The sequence below is a fragment of the Perca flavescens genome, chromosome 2 (genome assembly GCF_004354835.1).
Source record: "Perca flavescens isolate YP-PL-M2 chromosome 2, PFLA_1.0, whole genome shotgun sequence".
Taxonomy (NCBI): Eukaryota; Metazoa; Chordata; class Actinopteri; order Perciformes; family Percidae; genus Perca; species Perca flavescens.
Genome location: NC_041332.1, coordinates 26,521,852 through 26,539,072, shown reverse-complemented (window position 1 = coordinate 26,539,072; position 17,221 = coordinate 26,521,852). Strand labels below are relative to the sequence as shown.

The 17,221-nt window shown below is 39.8% G+C and overlaps 1 protein-coding gene across 1 annotated transcript; it reads left to right on the top strand.

Moving 5' to 3' along the window:
• The first annotated feature begins 131 nt into the window (after positions 1–131).
• On the top strand, positions 132–16,413 carry pdcd4a (programmed cell death 4a). Its single transcript, XM_028604436.1, has 12 exons — positions 132–362; positions 480–585; positions 7,464–7,766; positions 7,904–8,001; positions 10,703–10,816; positions 11,006–11,227; positions 11,337–11,434; positions 11,771–11,885; positions 13,214–13,321; positions 14,266–14,376; positions 14,467–14,606; positions 15,250–16,413. Exons 2-12 carry the CDS (start codon positions 540–542, stop codon positions 15,299–15,301), a joined length of 1,407 nt encoding a protein of 468 aa, XP_028460237.1. The 5' UTR covers positions 132–362; positions 480–539; the 3' UTR covers positions 15,302–16,413.
• The last annotated feature ends 808 nt before the right edge of the window (positions 16,414–17,221 follow it).

The following is a 17,221-nucleotide window of genomic DNA, read 5'->3' as shown; positions in this document are numbered from 1 at the left end:
GAAAGATACATTTGGGGGATCATTTTGCATTGATTCTAGACATTGACACAACAGTAGACGTGTTTTTCTTGCTCTGTGATTGGTCAGAGAGGACCAGCACCCACCCCCTCAACTGACCACTCCCCAGCCGCGTTTTGTTCACGTGACTCTACTTAGCTTACACTTGCAAAGTTAAAAACAGAGTGTTTATCAGGTTGTTTGCTGAAATACTCTGCGACTAACCTAGCTTCCCTCCGCGTTATTTTACTCTTCCCATCCGTAACCCCTTATTATTTCCCTCATTGGTTCTTCGAGCTCTTTGTAATTCAGTTAAATTATTTGTTTTGTGTTTTCTGCAGTTGATACCGTGCAGCACAACAAAGGTTTCTCCCTACCAACACGTAGCATTTGTCAAAAGACTGCTACACTAAATATCTTGTTCTGCAGACGTTTGGCTTGCTGTTTATTTTTATTTTTTTTGGGGGGGGGATTTGTTGCAGCTGAAGCTTGACAGGAGGAGCTCACCGTAAGGATTTTTAATCGAGCATTTGGAGAGAGCCATGGCGACTGAAGTGGATACGTGGTCCTTGGCTCCAAAAGCTGACGGTGAGTGAATGAATTCTGCCTCGCTTTATGTAACGTTAGCGTACATCGGTTGCAGAGTATCAGGGAGCTACCGACGGGCCTGCTGGCGTGCTCTCCCTGATCCATTGTCCCTGCATGGGATGGGCAGCAGCAGCGCCAGCCATACTCCACCATGTGCTCCGTTAAAATCAGACCCAAGCACACCCACACACACGGGCACTGGTGCAACGATCCCTAAACACTTAAGCAGCTTTGCACTTTTTACACGCTGCAATTACACCCGAGCTCCATTTGCATTTTTGCATTTTAGGAGCTTGGTTACGGTGTTTTGTTGTTGGGACTGCTTTTACATTTAACCCTTTCGCGTTTCTGATTGGACGAGGCCACAATGCTTACTTCCGCTTTGAGAAGTCGTTGCTTGCACATATGTTTTGTATTGTTTTGATACGCAGGGGCTTTTGCTGTTCCATTTTCGCTGTTAAACGAGTACATGCATGAGTAAGATTTAGTTGTTTTGGTTCCTGTTTTTTTTTTTTTTTTTTTCCAGACGCCCCTTTCCTGCATGAAATTGGATATTTTGATAAGCAGTTGCTTGCCGAACACGATCGCAGTCAGTTTTATCGTTGAGAAATACAAAAACAGGAAGCAGTTTCGGACAATTCGGGCAGCACCAAACATACGTTCTTAATGCGCACAATGTCTCAATAATGGTAATAATTGTGATTTATATTGCACAGGCTTTTTTTGAATGATATTTGAGCTCATGGTACACTGGTTTCAGTGCTTTCCTCGCTCAGCCAAGCCATGACGTCGACATGTATATAGCCCATAAGAGCCAATAGGAGAGCCTTACATAATCTCTCCGTTGCTGTGTATTTAAAGGTTACATAAATAGTAGAAATATATTGTTAGCACTGCCAACCGCTTGCAATGTATCAAACTGAAATGTCACAGGTGTAAGTGGCATTTAACCCCAAACATAAATACCTTGTGTTGTGAGTTGTGCCCAAAAAACACACATAACTGAAGGTTACACAGAAATAAGTGTGTGTGTGTGTGTGTGTGTGTGTGTGTGTGTGTGTGTGTGTGTGTGTGTGTGTGTGTGTGTGTGTCAAAGCAGCTGGTGCTTCAGTGCACAGACTGGCCCTTTTCTCGAGGAAGGTCAGCCACGCTTGATTGAGTTGCCTCTCTTGATGAGGTACACACACACTTCATTGTCTGTGCTGGGGGGAAAAAAGGAGGACAAAACAACTCCTTGATACATTGTGGGTCAATCTGGACACTGAAGACGCATAACAGTATGGGAAATGTGTCAAACTTAGGCTACATGGTATAGTACACAAGTCTTCTCAAACAATCAGTTATCCTTGCTTTAAAGACATCTGTATTAGGGTCATAACTAGTGGTTACGGTTTATTGGGAATTAGTTATGGATAGGTTACCAGAGCCTAAAAGTAATGTCTTAAAGTTGCTAGTCTCACCAGAAACCAAAAACCCATTTGAATGTATTTGATTATGAAATATCTGTAAAAAAGCAAGCCTCTCATTGCATTTTATTTGCATCATCCTGTTTGTTCAGCATTAAAATTCTCGAGCCATCTTTTTATGACATCAACTCATTCATAACAAAACAGCTGACATGTAAATACATAGTTCTGACACACAGTAGCATGTGCCACTAGTGCCCATCTCTCCATAAACATTTGAAGAGTTATGAAGTTATGCCATGATGCAGCTTTGTACAGGAGACTAGGGCTGGGCGATATTATATCGATATCGTGATATGAGACTAGATATCGTCTTAGATTTTGGATATCGTAATATCGTGATATGACCATAAGTGTCTTTTCCTGCTTTTAAAGGCTGCATTACAGTGAAGTGATGTACTTTTCTGAACTTACCAGACTGTTCTATTATTAATGATTATTTATCTAAAATCTAAGTGTGAAGATATTTTGCGAGAGCACCAACTGTCGACTCTAGAATATATCGCCACAATATCGATATCGAGGTATTTGGTCAAGAATATCATGATATCTGATTTTCTCTATATATCGCCCAGCCCTATATCAGAAAATATGGGACGTAGAAATAAGCGCTGAAAATGTGTAGAAGAAAAATTTAACAATTTAAAACGTTGGAAAAAACTAAAACAAACCTTATGGAGCTTTGATTTCAAAAAAGGTACTCCTGTTGTTATACAGTATTTATGTTTACAATTTATTGTTATTTGAACAGCTGAGCATTGAACCAGGTGAAGAAACCTGTTTATTATTTATTCATTTGATTTTGCAACCGGTTTCTATGAATCTGACATGTGACATGTCATATTTGGCTTTGACTTTGACTGAACATTTGCTCTCACTTTGCGGAAAAAATTTCGGGATATATATCGTATATCGATATTCAGCCAAAATATATCGGGATATGACTTTTGGTCCATATCGCCCAGCCCTACAGGAGACAATGATTTCTTTTGTCATAAGAGCAAAATCCTTAAACAACTCAACTTGTGGTGTGTTTTTAGGGAAGGTGCATTTTTGTTATTTTACCTTAACACATGACAAACATCTAAAAATTGGGTCTGAAAATTAGACATTCATTTTATATCAATGGATTTTATATCAAATAGAACATTACTTGTCAAGTAATGTTCTACTATACATAATCTTGTTTACAGGTCTGTGCTGTGAGGAGTGCAGATTTAGAGCTGTGAGAGCATTTCCAAACTCCTTGGGTAAATACATGCGTTTAGAGCACTATGGAAGAAACCAACTGCCAAAGATGTCAAGCCAGATTTCTTCGTGGCCTGCTGAGTACACATTATGTTATGGTCTTAAGCTTTCTTCTTTTGTTAACCCTCCTCACCCCACATACATTCATGAAAACATGTTTTTACACACCATCCATTTGCATAAAGGGCTTCAGTTTTGAGCAAACCACCGGTGCAAAGTAGTGCATTACTGGGCACCAGTGGAAACGATGCTGATTATAAAAAAAAAAAAAAAAAAAAAAAAAAACATGTTATCAGACTCAACCGTTTATCTTGGTTGCTCTAATCTTTTGTATGTACCGCCTAGTGCACTTTATCTGTGTTGTTGCTCTGCAGCTGTTAAAGTTTGACTCAAGAAGCACAGTCAGCAAAACTGTACAAGTTCCCATTAAATGAAGTTGTTCATTTTTCCCTCCCTGCATTAATAAAAGAAGAGACATAAGTGTTTCACCAGCGGAAACCCTTGTGCTTTTATTTGTGCTGTGTGTGTGTGTGTGGCCAGCCTCCGTTGTTACTGTTGTATGTTTAAACACGAGTCACCATATGCACACAAGGTCAGGCGATGTGTCTGAAACATGTTTTTAAGTAAAATTCTCTGTCTGCTTTCATTAAATGAAATGACAGTTAAACCCCTCAGATGTCCACACCCTTTTCTCCCTTGATAGATAATCACCACAGGACCCAATACAGTAGGGCTGTTTTCTACTGTCCCCAATATTATTGTGCTGATTCTTGTTTGGCCTTAGAGGACATCACACACTTAAAAAGTATGTGCGTGGGTTGACAGAGAATGAACCTTTTTTAGTAGATTTAAAGGCTTATTTAACCAGGATGTTAAACTGTGACTTAGTTTTGTTTCCTTTTAAGCGTCCGGGCTTATTGTGATTCACAAACTGACGTAGACTTAAACACAGGGAGGAGGGGAATGAAGAATAGAAGGAAAAGTATAAAGGCATAGCAAAGCAAACAAAGTTATGAATCTGTTGGTTTGTGCATGTTAAATCACCTACTGCTGCCTTATTATAAACAATTTTACACATTGTCATCAAAAGTTAATATGCACAAGTCTCTGGCAGTCTTGGATGTCTTGCAGTACATTTCAGCACAGGGATTTATTAAACTTTGCTCATTTCACAAAGTTTTTGTCTGAATCTAAGTCAAAGCCATTTTGAGTTAGTTGAGCCTTTCACAGTAGACATGCAAAAACAAATCTGTGTCATCTGCATAAACATGCATTGCTGTCTTTAAAGATTAAAAATGTTTTAAGACCTGTCCAGAGAGCCTCTGCTTTGAATAATAGTTTTTTTTTTTTTTTTTTTTTTTTAACAAATGGAAGTTTAACTAGTTAAAACTTGTAAAAAATCACTGTAAAATTCAGAATTTATGAATATGCAAATATTGCTAATTTCCAAAGTTTGCCTGCTCATATCTATACACCCCATACTTGGATTTAATGTGAGCTTCAGTAGATGCATGTTGTCAACAACCTTCTAGTGTCAAACTCTGCCCATGGCATCATTCTGCACATACAAGTGCAGCAGGTTTTTGAGTGGAGTGGGAGGGATATGAAAATGCTACTACATTTGACAGATTCCCCCAAAAATTGTAATCGTGCCAGTGCATACTTAGTTCAATTTACAGTTGTGAAATCTAGGACTGTACCTCAGGAGGAATGTGCTCCACTGACCTTCTCATTCATAAACCTTACTACTGAATGGTGACCTAAAACAAAAAAATCCTCAACACTGCTGTTTAGACTCACTGGCTGTGGAAAGCTCCCACACAACATGTAGGACAAAGGTCCTCTGCTGTCCTGCATCTGGCTGTGTGTTTAAAATTGGTTAGATGTGGGGGTGGTTTTGAAAACCCTCATGACAGTGTTGTGTTTGGTATTCATTTTGTTGTGCTCTGGTAGGGGTGAAGGGTTCACAACAGTGAGTTTGTTGCTGGAGCTTTTTGAGACGCACAGTGACACAGACCTTAAGACAAGAACTTCAGCAGTTGAAGTTGGTACGATCTGTGCAGTGTCAAAAACGTAGCTCGCTGCATTTTGTTCTGTTTGTTTAGCAACTCTCGTCTTGGCAAGCGTCTCTGACTTTTTCTGCCTTGTGATTTTTCTGCTCTTTTTCCAATTGGCCGGTCGTGTATTTGGCTTGCAGCCATTGGTTAGTTTCTAATTTATTGCACTGGCGGGCCTTGTGGCCTACATGAGGATAGGAGACGGAACAGGAGGAGGAGATCACACATGGTCGGCTGTTTACAGATTTTGAAGGCCAAGGGTGTGGTGCTGCTCTTACTGCAACAGGTTAATTCAGGGAGGTGTCCTGCTTTGGGGAAAGGTGCTTCCGTTCATTTGTTATTCACACTCAAAGTTAAACATTTGAGATCTTTTTGAATACCTTTTTCATAAAGTAGGTTGCAAGTAAATGTTTTTTTTTCTTCTATCAGAAGTATGATACAATTACCCCAGTTGTAACCATTTGGTACTTTTGAAGCACACAGACTACAGCTGCTTTTTAAGACTGTTAGTTTTATCTGTGGCTTGGACATTCCCACCCCTCCCTCTGTATGTTTTCTACATGTCCTGTAATCTATAAATCCTCAAACTGCCATTTGGGCCCATGGCCTGTATGGGCCCATGGCCTGTAAGTATTCATTACACCCTAAAACATTCCTCCTCGTCCTGCTTTCCTTCTCTCCTACAGCCTGGGCATGTGGCCAGTCACAGACCCAACCATGCCATATGTAGTCAGGTCTGCTCTAGCTGCTGCAGACATATCGCGAGAATACGGAGAGGGAAAAAAAGGAAGTGGTGTCAGCATTTCTTCAGCATGTGTTCCCCTTTGCTCCTTCCCTCCTCCCATGCCTGCTGGGACACTCCGATCCAACTTGTCTCCACACCAAGAAGCAACCTGGGCAGACGCTTTAACTTACTATATGCAGTGATTTTTGATGTGTATGTGGCTTGTTTACACTGGAAAATGAGACTCCAGATGTTTTATGGTTCTCTACTGGCTGAATCAAAAAAACTGTACAACACATATACGCGCCTAATAGATTGTGCTACAAAAACATAAAAGTAGTCCATTTATTACTGTATAATGTAGGCTATACATGTCACACCTAAATGTTGACGCCTGCTGTTGCAGGACTGTGGGTGTGAATTTGTGCTGCCATCTTATGTCTGTTTTGGGTGTTGGTGACCTTTTGGCTTGATGTGCATAACACGGCCCTGATACTGTATATGGAAAGCATTGTTTTCATGCCCTGAGCCAGTGTTGCTGTGGTTCAAAGGTGTTTGTGCAGTTTTCCGAATGCGCCTGTGATGAACTTTAGTTTTTTTTTTAAAGTGCAGATAACAGAAAGTTAACCGTAAATATGTCTCACTATTGTCATGAGCCGTTTGTTGCATACCAAATCCTTGGGTTTACAGCAACGACATGCAGGACATGACTTTGTCTTTTCACCAGAACTGTAGAAATGTGTTTGCAGACAATATTTATACATGTTAGACTTGTGTTTCTCAGAGCTGTGCCATAAAGCTTTTTGCCACAGTTGTAAAAATGGCATATGTCTAAAAATTCACCAGTACGATTGAATTATTATTAAGATTATTAGTATTCCATTGTTTGGACACAGAAACAAATAGTCTCTAATAGATATTTACATACTTTTTTGTTTGATTTACATTCTTACTAATGTTTGTTTCTGGGAATCATGTCACCCAAGTAAAATGAAAGCCAAATAAACACTACACTACATGGCATAACATGTGGACACCTGAACATCTAATACACCTACTGTATATGTCACTGTAGAACATATAACAGCCTCCACTCTTCTGGGAGTCTTTCCATAAGGGTTTGGAAACTGGCTGCAGGGATTTGCTCCCATTTAGCCACAAGAGCATTAGTGAGGTCGGACAATGCTGAAGTTTTGTCTCACTATGCACCCTGGCGTTGTGTTGAAGTTGGAAAGGGTATTTCCAAAACTGTTGCTATTGTGTCCACATACTCTAGTCGTATACTGTACTTGACTGTCTACAGTGACTTTCACGTTTTTATGGCAGTACGATGACAAACCGCATCCTTAACATCCATCCGTCTTTCTATTTTTCTGACCACAGGGGTGTTCTCTTTTGACGACAACCTGGCAGACGCTAACCATCCCTACACCGTTGACGATGACTTGCTGAATGAGGCGGAGGTGAACGGTAACTGGACGCCTCAGGAGAAAGCGCTCCACGAGGCACGACTCAAAGCCAAAGCCAAGCGTCGCCTGCGCAAGTCCTCCTCCCGCAACTCCACCAGCGAGTCTTTCTCTGAGTCAGGAGAGGTGTCCGGAAGTGACCCACACAGCCCAAAGGGCAAAGTCAACACCAGTGACCGCAAATCCAGGACAGGCAAAGGCAGAGGCCTGCCAAAAAAAGGTACATTTGAGCTACAATGGTGCATTCAGCTTTCTTTTTTTTTGAAGCTGCCACAGCCTTTTTTATGGCAGTGGCTTTTTTTCACATAATGATAATGGTGAACTTGCCTTTATGGTTTGTCTGCTGGTTGTCTCCAGGTGGGGCAGGTGGTAAAGGAGTTTGGGGGGCTGCTGGGATGGTTTATGAAGATGAGGAACCTGATATGCGGGACCCTAACTATGATGAGTCCGCTCAGGTAAGCAATTACGGCAGACTTTGACTGTTCAAAATATGTATATTTGTCTGAAAGAGATGTGACTCTCTCAAAAGCTTTTTCTTTTTTATTTATTATTTATTTCATTCTTTATTTTCATTTTTTTGGGGGGCGTTGTATGTCTGTATTAGACAGATGGCAGTAGAGAGATGAAAGGAAATAGGAAAAGAGAGAAATGGGAAATGACCTGCAACAAAGAGACCGACAGGAGGTGAGCTGGGGGCGCTGTGGCTCATGGTCGTAGCTCCTAGGCACCGTGGCGCCCCGGGGTTTGTCCTTATAGTCGTAAAAACATTTAACTTTTAAATATAAGGGAAATGTGTTCTTTCTTATGAACTGTGGAAGTTGTGGAACTTTATTTTATTATTTTCAAAATGCTTCTGTTATCTGAGCATCATCAGCAGTCCGAACATGAACTGTTTTGCCACAAAGGCCATCCCCATCAGATGTTAGTTTGTCACAGTTGTTGTTGGTCTGACCTGTTGTGCGGAGCAGCTTTTTGTTCCAAAGAGGCCCACTGATCAAAGCTGACACCTTTTTATTTCTTGTGTCAAACAAACGTGCTGATGTTGAAGGGCTGCTACTGAAACACACTGACTATAAAAGAGGCTTTGCTCTGCGAACAAGATAATAGTTGTCCACACTCAGACAGCAAGCATATGGAGCATTGTCTCTCTATTGAATTAAAGGTCCCATTGCATGAAAATTTCACTTTATGAGGTTTTTTAACATTAATATGCGTTCCCCCAGCCTGCCTATGGTCCCCAATTGGCTTGAAATGGTGATAGGTGTAAACCGAGCCCTGGGTATCCTGCTCTGCCTTTGAGAAAATGAAAGCTCAGATGAGCCGATCTGGAATCTTGCTCCTTATGAGGTCATAAGGAGCAAGGTTACCTTCCCTTTCTCTGCTTTGCCTGAGAATTTGGCCTAACCATGAGAGAGAGGCATCGTGGCTTTCAAATGAGCAAAGTGGCAGTTGGTCAAGGCCACACCCCCACCCTCCACCTTGCCCCTCCCTCTCTCCTCCTCAATAGCTACAGACACAGAAATGGCACATACTAAGGAAAGCTCATTGTGGGACTGGCTCTAGTGGCTGTAATTCTGCACCAAGGCTGAATTTTGGGAAAGAGACTTCAGATACAGTATTAGGGGACCACTAAGGTCTATAGAAAAGCATCCAAAGAGCACCATGTCATGGGACCTTTTAAACAATGCAACAATCTCTCGTGATGAATTGTATTATCTTAGATGGCATACGATCAAAGAACCAGAATTTATATTGGATAATTAATCTATTGGGATTTGCTGTTCAGATGCGGTTTTATGTCAAAACGTCCAATTGATTTTGCCTAAGTTCATTTAAAACAAACCTGCTCACATGATTGTTTCATCCAGGTGGGTCCGTCCGATCACAATCAACAGTATTTTTCATCTTTAACCCCGTTATCAAGCTAACTCTGTGATGCTGAAGGCCAGGTTTTGTTAGTCCCCTGTTAGGTCACGCTCACTGAATGCAGAGTGGGAACAGAACTTCCATCAGTCAAAAAGTTGATAGGGGTTATGGGAACAGCTCAGAAAAGGACCGTGCAATTTGGCCTTGAATGTTGCGGGATTGTAGTGGAAAAGATGTCAGTGTGTTAAAAGGGAACTGAGACAGAGTGGTTTAGAAAAATACACAGGACATGTGCAGACAGTGCCCTTTTGAATCACACTGAGGGGATCACCTGATGAAGGATTTCCAAATGGTACAGGTCGTCCTGTATGTGGGTAAATGACAAAATGTAAAAATAATTTTAGTAGCCATGCAAAGGAAAGTGATTGAGAGTGGTCCCTTCCTCTCCTTTGATCAATTCCTTGGTTAAAGTATCATCAGCCTCCATGTTGAGACAAGAAATGTTGGTTCAGTCTTTTGCTTGTACTTGGCCATAAATTATTGTTTTGGTTCTCTCCCCATCAAAGGAAAAACAAAAAACAGGAAAGTGAATCAGCGACTTTGGCTACAATCCTTTTTCATACTGATATTTGTCTTCCTGTTGTATAAACTCAGGCTTATCAGTAGAGGTCAAGACAATTGAGTAATTATTTGCTATGCTCTAGATTTTACAGGACATTAAAATTGGAGCCAGCTATTCTCTTAAAAAAAAAAAAGCCAAGTTAGTTATATCCTTATAATTGTTTGTAGGCTCTTTTTTAAAATGCATTCAATCTTTGCTAAGATTATGATTTTATCGATGCTTCCTATTGTTCTCCAGGTTAAGAAAAACAAAGTTAGTTGGACCGGTTTTGACTGACCTTCTTGGCATTAACTAATGCGAGCGCTGAGACAAGAGAGACGTTTAATATATATATATATATATATATATATATATATATATATATATATATATATATATATATATATATATATATATATATATATATATATATATATATATATATAAAAAAAAATAATCACAGAGGGATAGAACAGGGACAGATAACACTGGCATTTTTTTTTAAGAAATCTCAGTGATATTAATCCCATTATTATGCCATGTTATAATTGTTTATACTCTGGTTTCCAAATAATGTGTATATATGTATGTATTATATAAATAATGTTTTCATGTCATAATGAATGTGCATCCTTTGTTGTGCATTTTTGTGTATATGGGATGGAGTAATAATGTTTGTTCCTGCACAGGGGGACACAGTTTATGCAACAGTTGTGCCAGAGGTAGATGAGAAGGAACTGGAAAAAATGGTCAACCCAATTGTACAGGAGTACTTTGAACATGGAGACACAAAAGAGGTCCAGGTAAACGATTTCAAATAAAGCATGTCCTCTTCACTCAATGAGAGCTTGTCTGCACAGATCATTAGATCAGTAACCGTACTGGTTAGAGAGTGTATCATTCAGTTTACACTTGTTTATTGTACACTAATTCAGTATTGATCAATTGGCTCCACAGCTGAACTAAAATGTTCTTATTTGTCCTCCTGTCAGATGTTGCTGAAGGGGCTCAACCTGGGCCAACATAAGTACGAGTTCTCCTCCCTGGCTGTGTCCCTGTCTCTCGAAGGCAAGGCCAGCCACAGAGAGCTGACCTCCCGCCTGCTGTCTGATCTGTTGGGCAAGATGCTGTCACAAAGTGAAATGGCACGCGCCTTCGACAAGATACTGAAAGAGCTGCCGGACCTCATACTGGATACACCGGAGGCTCCACAGGTAGACGTCTACATTTAGCCATATTGCTATACTTATTGGACTACAAAAAAACAACCGAGATGTGGAGATGCATCCTGATGTTTTTTTTTTTTTCCCTAATGTCTCTCAGATGTTAGGCCAGTTTATAGCCAGAGCCATAGCGGACCACGTCCTCCCAATGTCATTCCTGGACTTTTACAAGGGCAAAGTGGACTGTGATCATGCCAGGTGAGCCGAGACCAGCAAAACTAAAATGCAGATACAGTAGCTTATTATTTTATTTTTTTAAATTAACCTTTTTATATACGACTGTTTTGATGTTGAGAAAAGCCTCTACTTTTCACTTTTTAAGAGGAACATATGTCATCTTCTCCTTGAGTACAGCGTGTTTATCACATCATGTTTGGGTAGAATAAAACATCTATGTTGTAGTGTTATCTTGGTAATTTTCGACCTCCCATGGGTAAATCCCTCTTTGCCTATAACAAACTTACACTTAATGTAGATACTATATCTCTATTTCTGTGCGACAGAAATTCATATTTTTGTGATTTTCTTTTTCAGAGTGGCTTTAGACCGTGCCGAAGTGCTGCTGAACATGAAGAGGGAGATGGTTCGTCTAGATAATGTGTGGGGTGTGGGTGGAGGCCTGAGACCTGTCAAACATCTCGTCAAAGAGGTAAGCACATTTTTAAAAAAGGATGATGAACTGATGAGTAACTTTCTCGTTTCTATATTAAAAATGAGTTAATATATAATCCCAAACACCTGAGGTCAGTAGTTTGTATTGACAAGCTCTGCTTCTTTATTGGCATTACATAAGATAAACAGAAGGCAGAAATGCATGCTGGGTAGAGAGCTGCAGGCCAACCCTCTGCTGAGTTGCTGTGTCAGCAGAGCACTTTTCTACCCTGAGAAGTGGGAATTGCAAAAACGAGGGCACAGGAGGAGCCGACACAGATGCACACCCTAGCCTTTAACTGCATACACACACACACACACACACACACACACACAGTAAATGCACACAATTATCGTTCCATGATGTGGAATTTCTGGAATTATTCATGCCTATGTGGGTGTGGATGGTGTGGGAGTTTCAAGTGCTCATCTTGTAAATTGTAAGTTATGCAACATTGTAAGGGATTTTGTGCTTGTTTAGAAATGGGAGCGTGGTCTGTCAGTGTTCTCAGTCATACAGCATTGTGTACGCCTCAGTAGACCTCAGAGCCACAGGCTGTCAAATTTTGATTTCCTGCCTGGTTGTGTGCAGCCTCAGGGGAAACGCACTGGGCTGCAGGAGGCACAAGGCCTCTTTCACTCGCTGCTCTCACTTGCTTTCCCATTCACGCTATTATTGTGCTTTTGCTTGCAGCCTCTTCTAATCTTTTCAGTTTCCCTCTCCTCTTGTCACTATCCTGCCTGTCCACATTACATCCCCATGTTGTTTTTTTCTCAGATGCTTGGACAACACACTCCCCCAGCTCAGTGAATTAGACCCAGAGTTGACTCACAGCTGTCGGTGTAGCTTTGAGGGGTTTTTAACTTGTTGCATCAATCACGCTCCACTCTAATCTCAAGTGGTATGACTAATTGTTCCATAAATAAGTATTTTTTTAGCAAAATGGTCGGTGTGTGTGCAGCTCAGCGGCGAGTGACATAACCAAGCATTACTAACAAATGAAGCAGACACTAAAAGATTCAAGCACAGCTTCAAACAGGAAGACATTCTTTTTTTCTTCTTGTTGACATGTGTGCTGAGATTTATGTACCAAGGAAGTCAGGGGAGGGAGGGAGGGATGGATGGATGGCTTTTAAGCAAAGTATATTCAGGTGTTATTGAGCTCTGTGTTTAGCTCTGTCTGTATTCTGTTTTAAGGTTTATTTTAACTACAATTGTGAAACTCACAATATGTAGGGTGTATAGGAACAAAGGTTTGTACACACAGAAACCACAACAACAGAGACCAAAACTAATGTTTTAATTTGTGTGTGCGTTTGTTCCAGATGAACCTCCTGCTCAAGGAGTACCTGGTATCAGGAGACGTGTCGGAGGCAGAGCACTGTCTGCGAGACCTGGAAGTCCCACACTTCCACCATGAGCTGGTCTATGAGGTATTGAAGACTAATTATTGTGTCAGTCTTGGTTTGGTTTTTATTTGGGCATGAAACAACCACAATCACACTTTTCTACATATTCACCAAGAAAACAAACAAGCAAAAGCACACAGATTTAAACCAATTAAAACATTGACATGTTGTGTGTGTGTATGTATGTATGTATGTATGTATGTATGTATGTGTATATGTGTATGTATGTATGTATGTATGTATGTATGTATGTATGTATGTATGTATGTATGTATATATGTATGTATGTATATATGTAATTTCTGTTCCAAGGACAGTTTGTGTCTGGCAGAGGCGTTCTCTCATTTACACTACATGTAATAAAAAAAAGGGCTCAGTCCAAATCAATCAATCCAACATGGAGAGGCACATTGCATAACATGGAACTGTTTATTCTCCATACTAATTGCTCAGTGATTGTTATGTTGTGGGTGTTACGGCATAAACGTTTAGGTACTGGCTGTTATTAAAGAAAAGCCAATTCTCTCTCTCTCTCTCTCTCTCTCTCTCTCTCTCTCTCTCTCTCTCTCTCTCTCTCTCTCTCTCTCTCTCTCTCTCTCGGAGTGTGTGTCATCTCCTTTTGTAAATAAAAACAGGTGATCACGAATTTGTCACCAAATCTTTACACAGTGTACTGTTGCATATCCTGGTGCTATTTTTGTTCTGCACATTCAGTAATGATTCATCCAGTAGGAATGTTGCAGATTTTTATTATCTACAAATATCCACAAATTGAAATAAGTTTTCTTAATAAACAAAAAAAAAGAGTGTCTCTTTACCTTCTCCTTTTTCATGTATTCAATAAAATGGCAAACACTGCCGCTGTGTGGTGAAATGTGCATCTTTTTATTATTAGGCGATGGACATTGGATGGCAGCAGCACACTTCTCTTTCTTACACACATATGTTATATCATCTCTTTTTTTCAGGCTGTAGTGATGGTGCTGGAGTCAAAAGGAGACACTGCTAGTCATATGATGATAAAGCTGCTGCAGTCCTTCTGGAAAACAGGCCTCATCACTGTGGATCAGATGAACCGGGTCAGTGCCTTTTTAATGTTCTATTTTTTAGCTCACTTTAAGTACATGATTTTAACAAGATGTGAATTTCATATGCTGTTTTCCGTGTAGGGTTTCCAGCGTGTCTATGACGAGCTCCCAGAAATCAACCTTGACGTGCCACACGCCCATTCTATCATGGAGACTTTTGTGGACCTCTGCTACCAAGAGTCTGTCATCACCAAACAGCTGAGGGATGCCTGTCCAGCCAGGTGAGTTGGCCATTTATCAGCACTTGAAAACATTTTCCTTTTTCATATCTCATAATAAAATAATTCTTAATGGCTCCAAAACCAACAACGTAGTATGTGTGTCTTTTCAATACTTCCTGGCTTACCTTCCCTGTCTATGGCGCTCAGTCCCAGGTCCACTTGTTCCTGTTTATGATGTAAATCTTTTAAAAGGTGTCACACATGTATAGTTTTAAAGTTTAAATAAAGGCTCAGTAATTTCCTGGAAACAACGTTGAACTGTAGCTTTACTTTTACTTATTACTTATAACGGGAGTAAATAGTGAATTTTGGGTAGTATTTTCACCTGCAGTATAATACACATTTTGGGGCAGTAGCAAGTACAATTGGCAGCAGGATGGTGAATGTGGTATTGACTCAAAATAAACCACAGTGCCTGTGTTTGTGGTAATGAAGGTTAATGTCACCCAGTGCAGCAGTGTGGATCATTGATGTGTTTTTAATAGTTTTTAGTCAACAATGGAGCTCTGTAGCACAGAGGATAAAAAAGATAATGATTGACAATAAGACAAATGTAAATACATCCAACCTTATTAACCGATTTTAATATTGTAAGGTTCCTACAAAGTTTACACTAACATGTTTTTCAAACTTCCTCCAACAGAGGACGGAAGCGTTTTGTAAGTGAAGGAGATGGAGGAGCGATCAAGAACTAATCCACAGGAGGAAGAGCAGATTAGGAGGCGGAGGAGGGGTGTCTACAGGTTCTTACCCCCGGTTTCCGCTCCAGCATGTTTTCCCCTGGATACGGCATGCTGGCAGTCTAAAGTTTCCTCGTTCCTCTCCTGATAATGTTGTCATTACACAAACCAGCATTGAAGTTCGGTGAAAGTAGACTGAAGAGTCGCCCAGGCGTTCAGTTCTAATCATCTTGTTGTTCACTGTTTTAGACATTTTTTTGTAAAAAAAAAAAAAAAAAAAAAACTTTATTTCTGGGGTTGATGTGCCCCTCTTGGCTCAGTCTTTGTACCCGTTTCTCAAGAATAATTTGAGTCAAAGCTGCATAAAGACATGCTGGACAGGCTGGGGTGTGTGGGAGATGAACTTCATGGTTTGTCTCTTGCTTTGCTTCAGCTGTTGCCATGTCTCCATTTTCTCCATGTAAAGCGCTATAAATGAAAATAGCACTTGAGAGACATACAGGATACTGTTGAGTAAGCACTTAGGTTTAAATCTTGGTTGAGCTAAATTACTTTCTATTTTCAGCCACAAATTATTGCAGGGACAACAAGCTTTGTACCATCGGGTTCATGTGGTTATATTGATCCTTAATGAACATGAGTTTATTGTTCGTATTTTTTTGCATCTTGGTCTCTGAGGCCAAATGTTTATTTTATAAAGCAAAGCAGTCGAAGCAACATGTTTGTTTTTTTTGGCACTATTTGGGTGGTTATTTGAAACTTGCATTAGGGCATATATACTTGGAAGCCCTTTTCTGAAAAAAATAAATTGGGGAAAAAAAATTAGAACGTAATATTTTGAGCACTATGCTTGCAATTAATGAATATACAGCTCACATGGCCAGAAATGGATTTTGGACAGGTCATCTTAAGCCAGACCTTCTGTAGAGAGCAGAAGTAATCTGGAAATTGTCTTACTTGTTTACCTGTCTATGTCTGTGAAATGGCAACCACAGCTTTTCTTGGAAGACTATATGTTAAGTATATACATATTCTTTTCTGCCACTGTCTGTAACAGTTTTTCATGTTGACGGAAGTAAAAGATGTGGCTGAGAAATATTTCATTCATTAAAAAGCAACAAAATTAAGTGTCTGTATTCCTTTTTTTGTCATGCCAGCAGTATTGATGATGAAGAATAACTAGCAGTAAGTGATTGGGCAAGTGTGGTGGATATGTACATCAATCACATTTGTTGATCAGTCATCAGTTGTGATCCTTAATGTATATTTCAACCAAGTCATTTCCCGTCTTTCTCTATGACCTATGGTCAACTTAAACCTGTAACCAAAAAAGTGGTTTGAGGCCAAAGCTTGACTTTTTTTTTTTCTCTGACTCTTGACCTCATTTATGGTACACTACTGGATATGTGTCATAGCAGAGCTTTATTATGCTTACTGTGTAAATAAAGGGTTGAGGTTAATAATGTTGGTTCATATTTAGAAACTGATGTAATTCAAAGGATGTTCTCATTCATGCATGCAGCTGTACACTGTCAAGAGGCTATGCTTGTATTCCTACAGTTACCTTTGTACTATGGATTTATTTTGGATCAGCAAACTGCTCATTAAACCCTCCCTTACAGAAGTAAATCATTTTATACATTTAAATAAAATTACATATTTCCCTCAATATATTTGCATGATTATTTTTTCTTTTCTTTTCTTGCACGTCTCTCTCTTTTTTTTTTTTTAAACATTTAGTTAAATGTGTCATTTAAAGCATTCAGCAGGTCATGGACATTCTTAATCACCATAGATTCCACTGTAAAAAAAACAACATGATATGAAAAAGTTAATTAAATATAAAACATTAGGTATCTAAACATAATAAATGAACAATAAGTCAATAAGTCAATATACCCTACACAGGGGCTAAAGAGTGTGCGTTTACTTTTT

Excerpts from the sequence above, each read along its gene's own strand:
- pdcd4a (XM_028604436.1), top strand. The coding sequence starts at position 540 with ATGGCGACTGAAGTGGATACGTGGTCCTTGGCTCCAAAAGCTGACG. Across the intron at positions 13,322-14,265 it reads ACCATGAGCTGGTCTATGAG|GCTGTAGTGATGGTGCTGGA; the intron begins GTATTGAAGACT and ends TCTTTTTTTCAG. Across the intron at positions 14,377-14,466 it reads CTGTGGATCAGATGAACCGG|GGTTTCCAGCGTGTCTATGA; the intron begins GTCAGTGCCTTT and ends TTTTCCGTGTAG.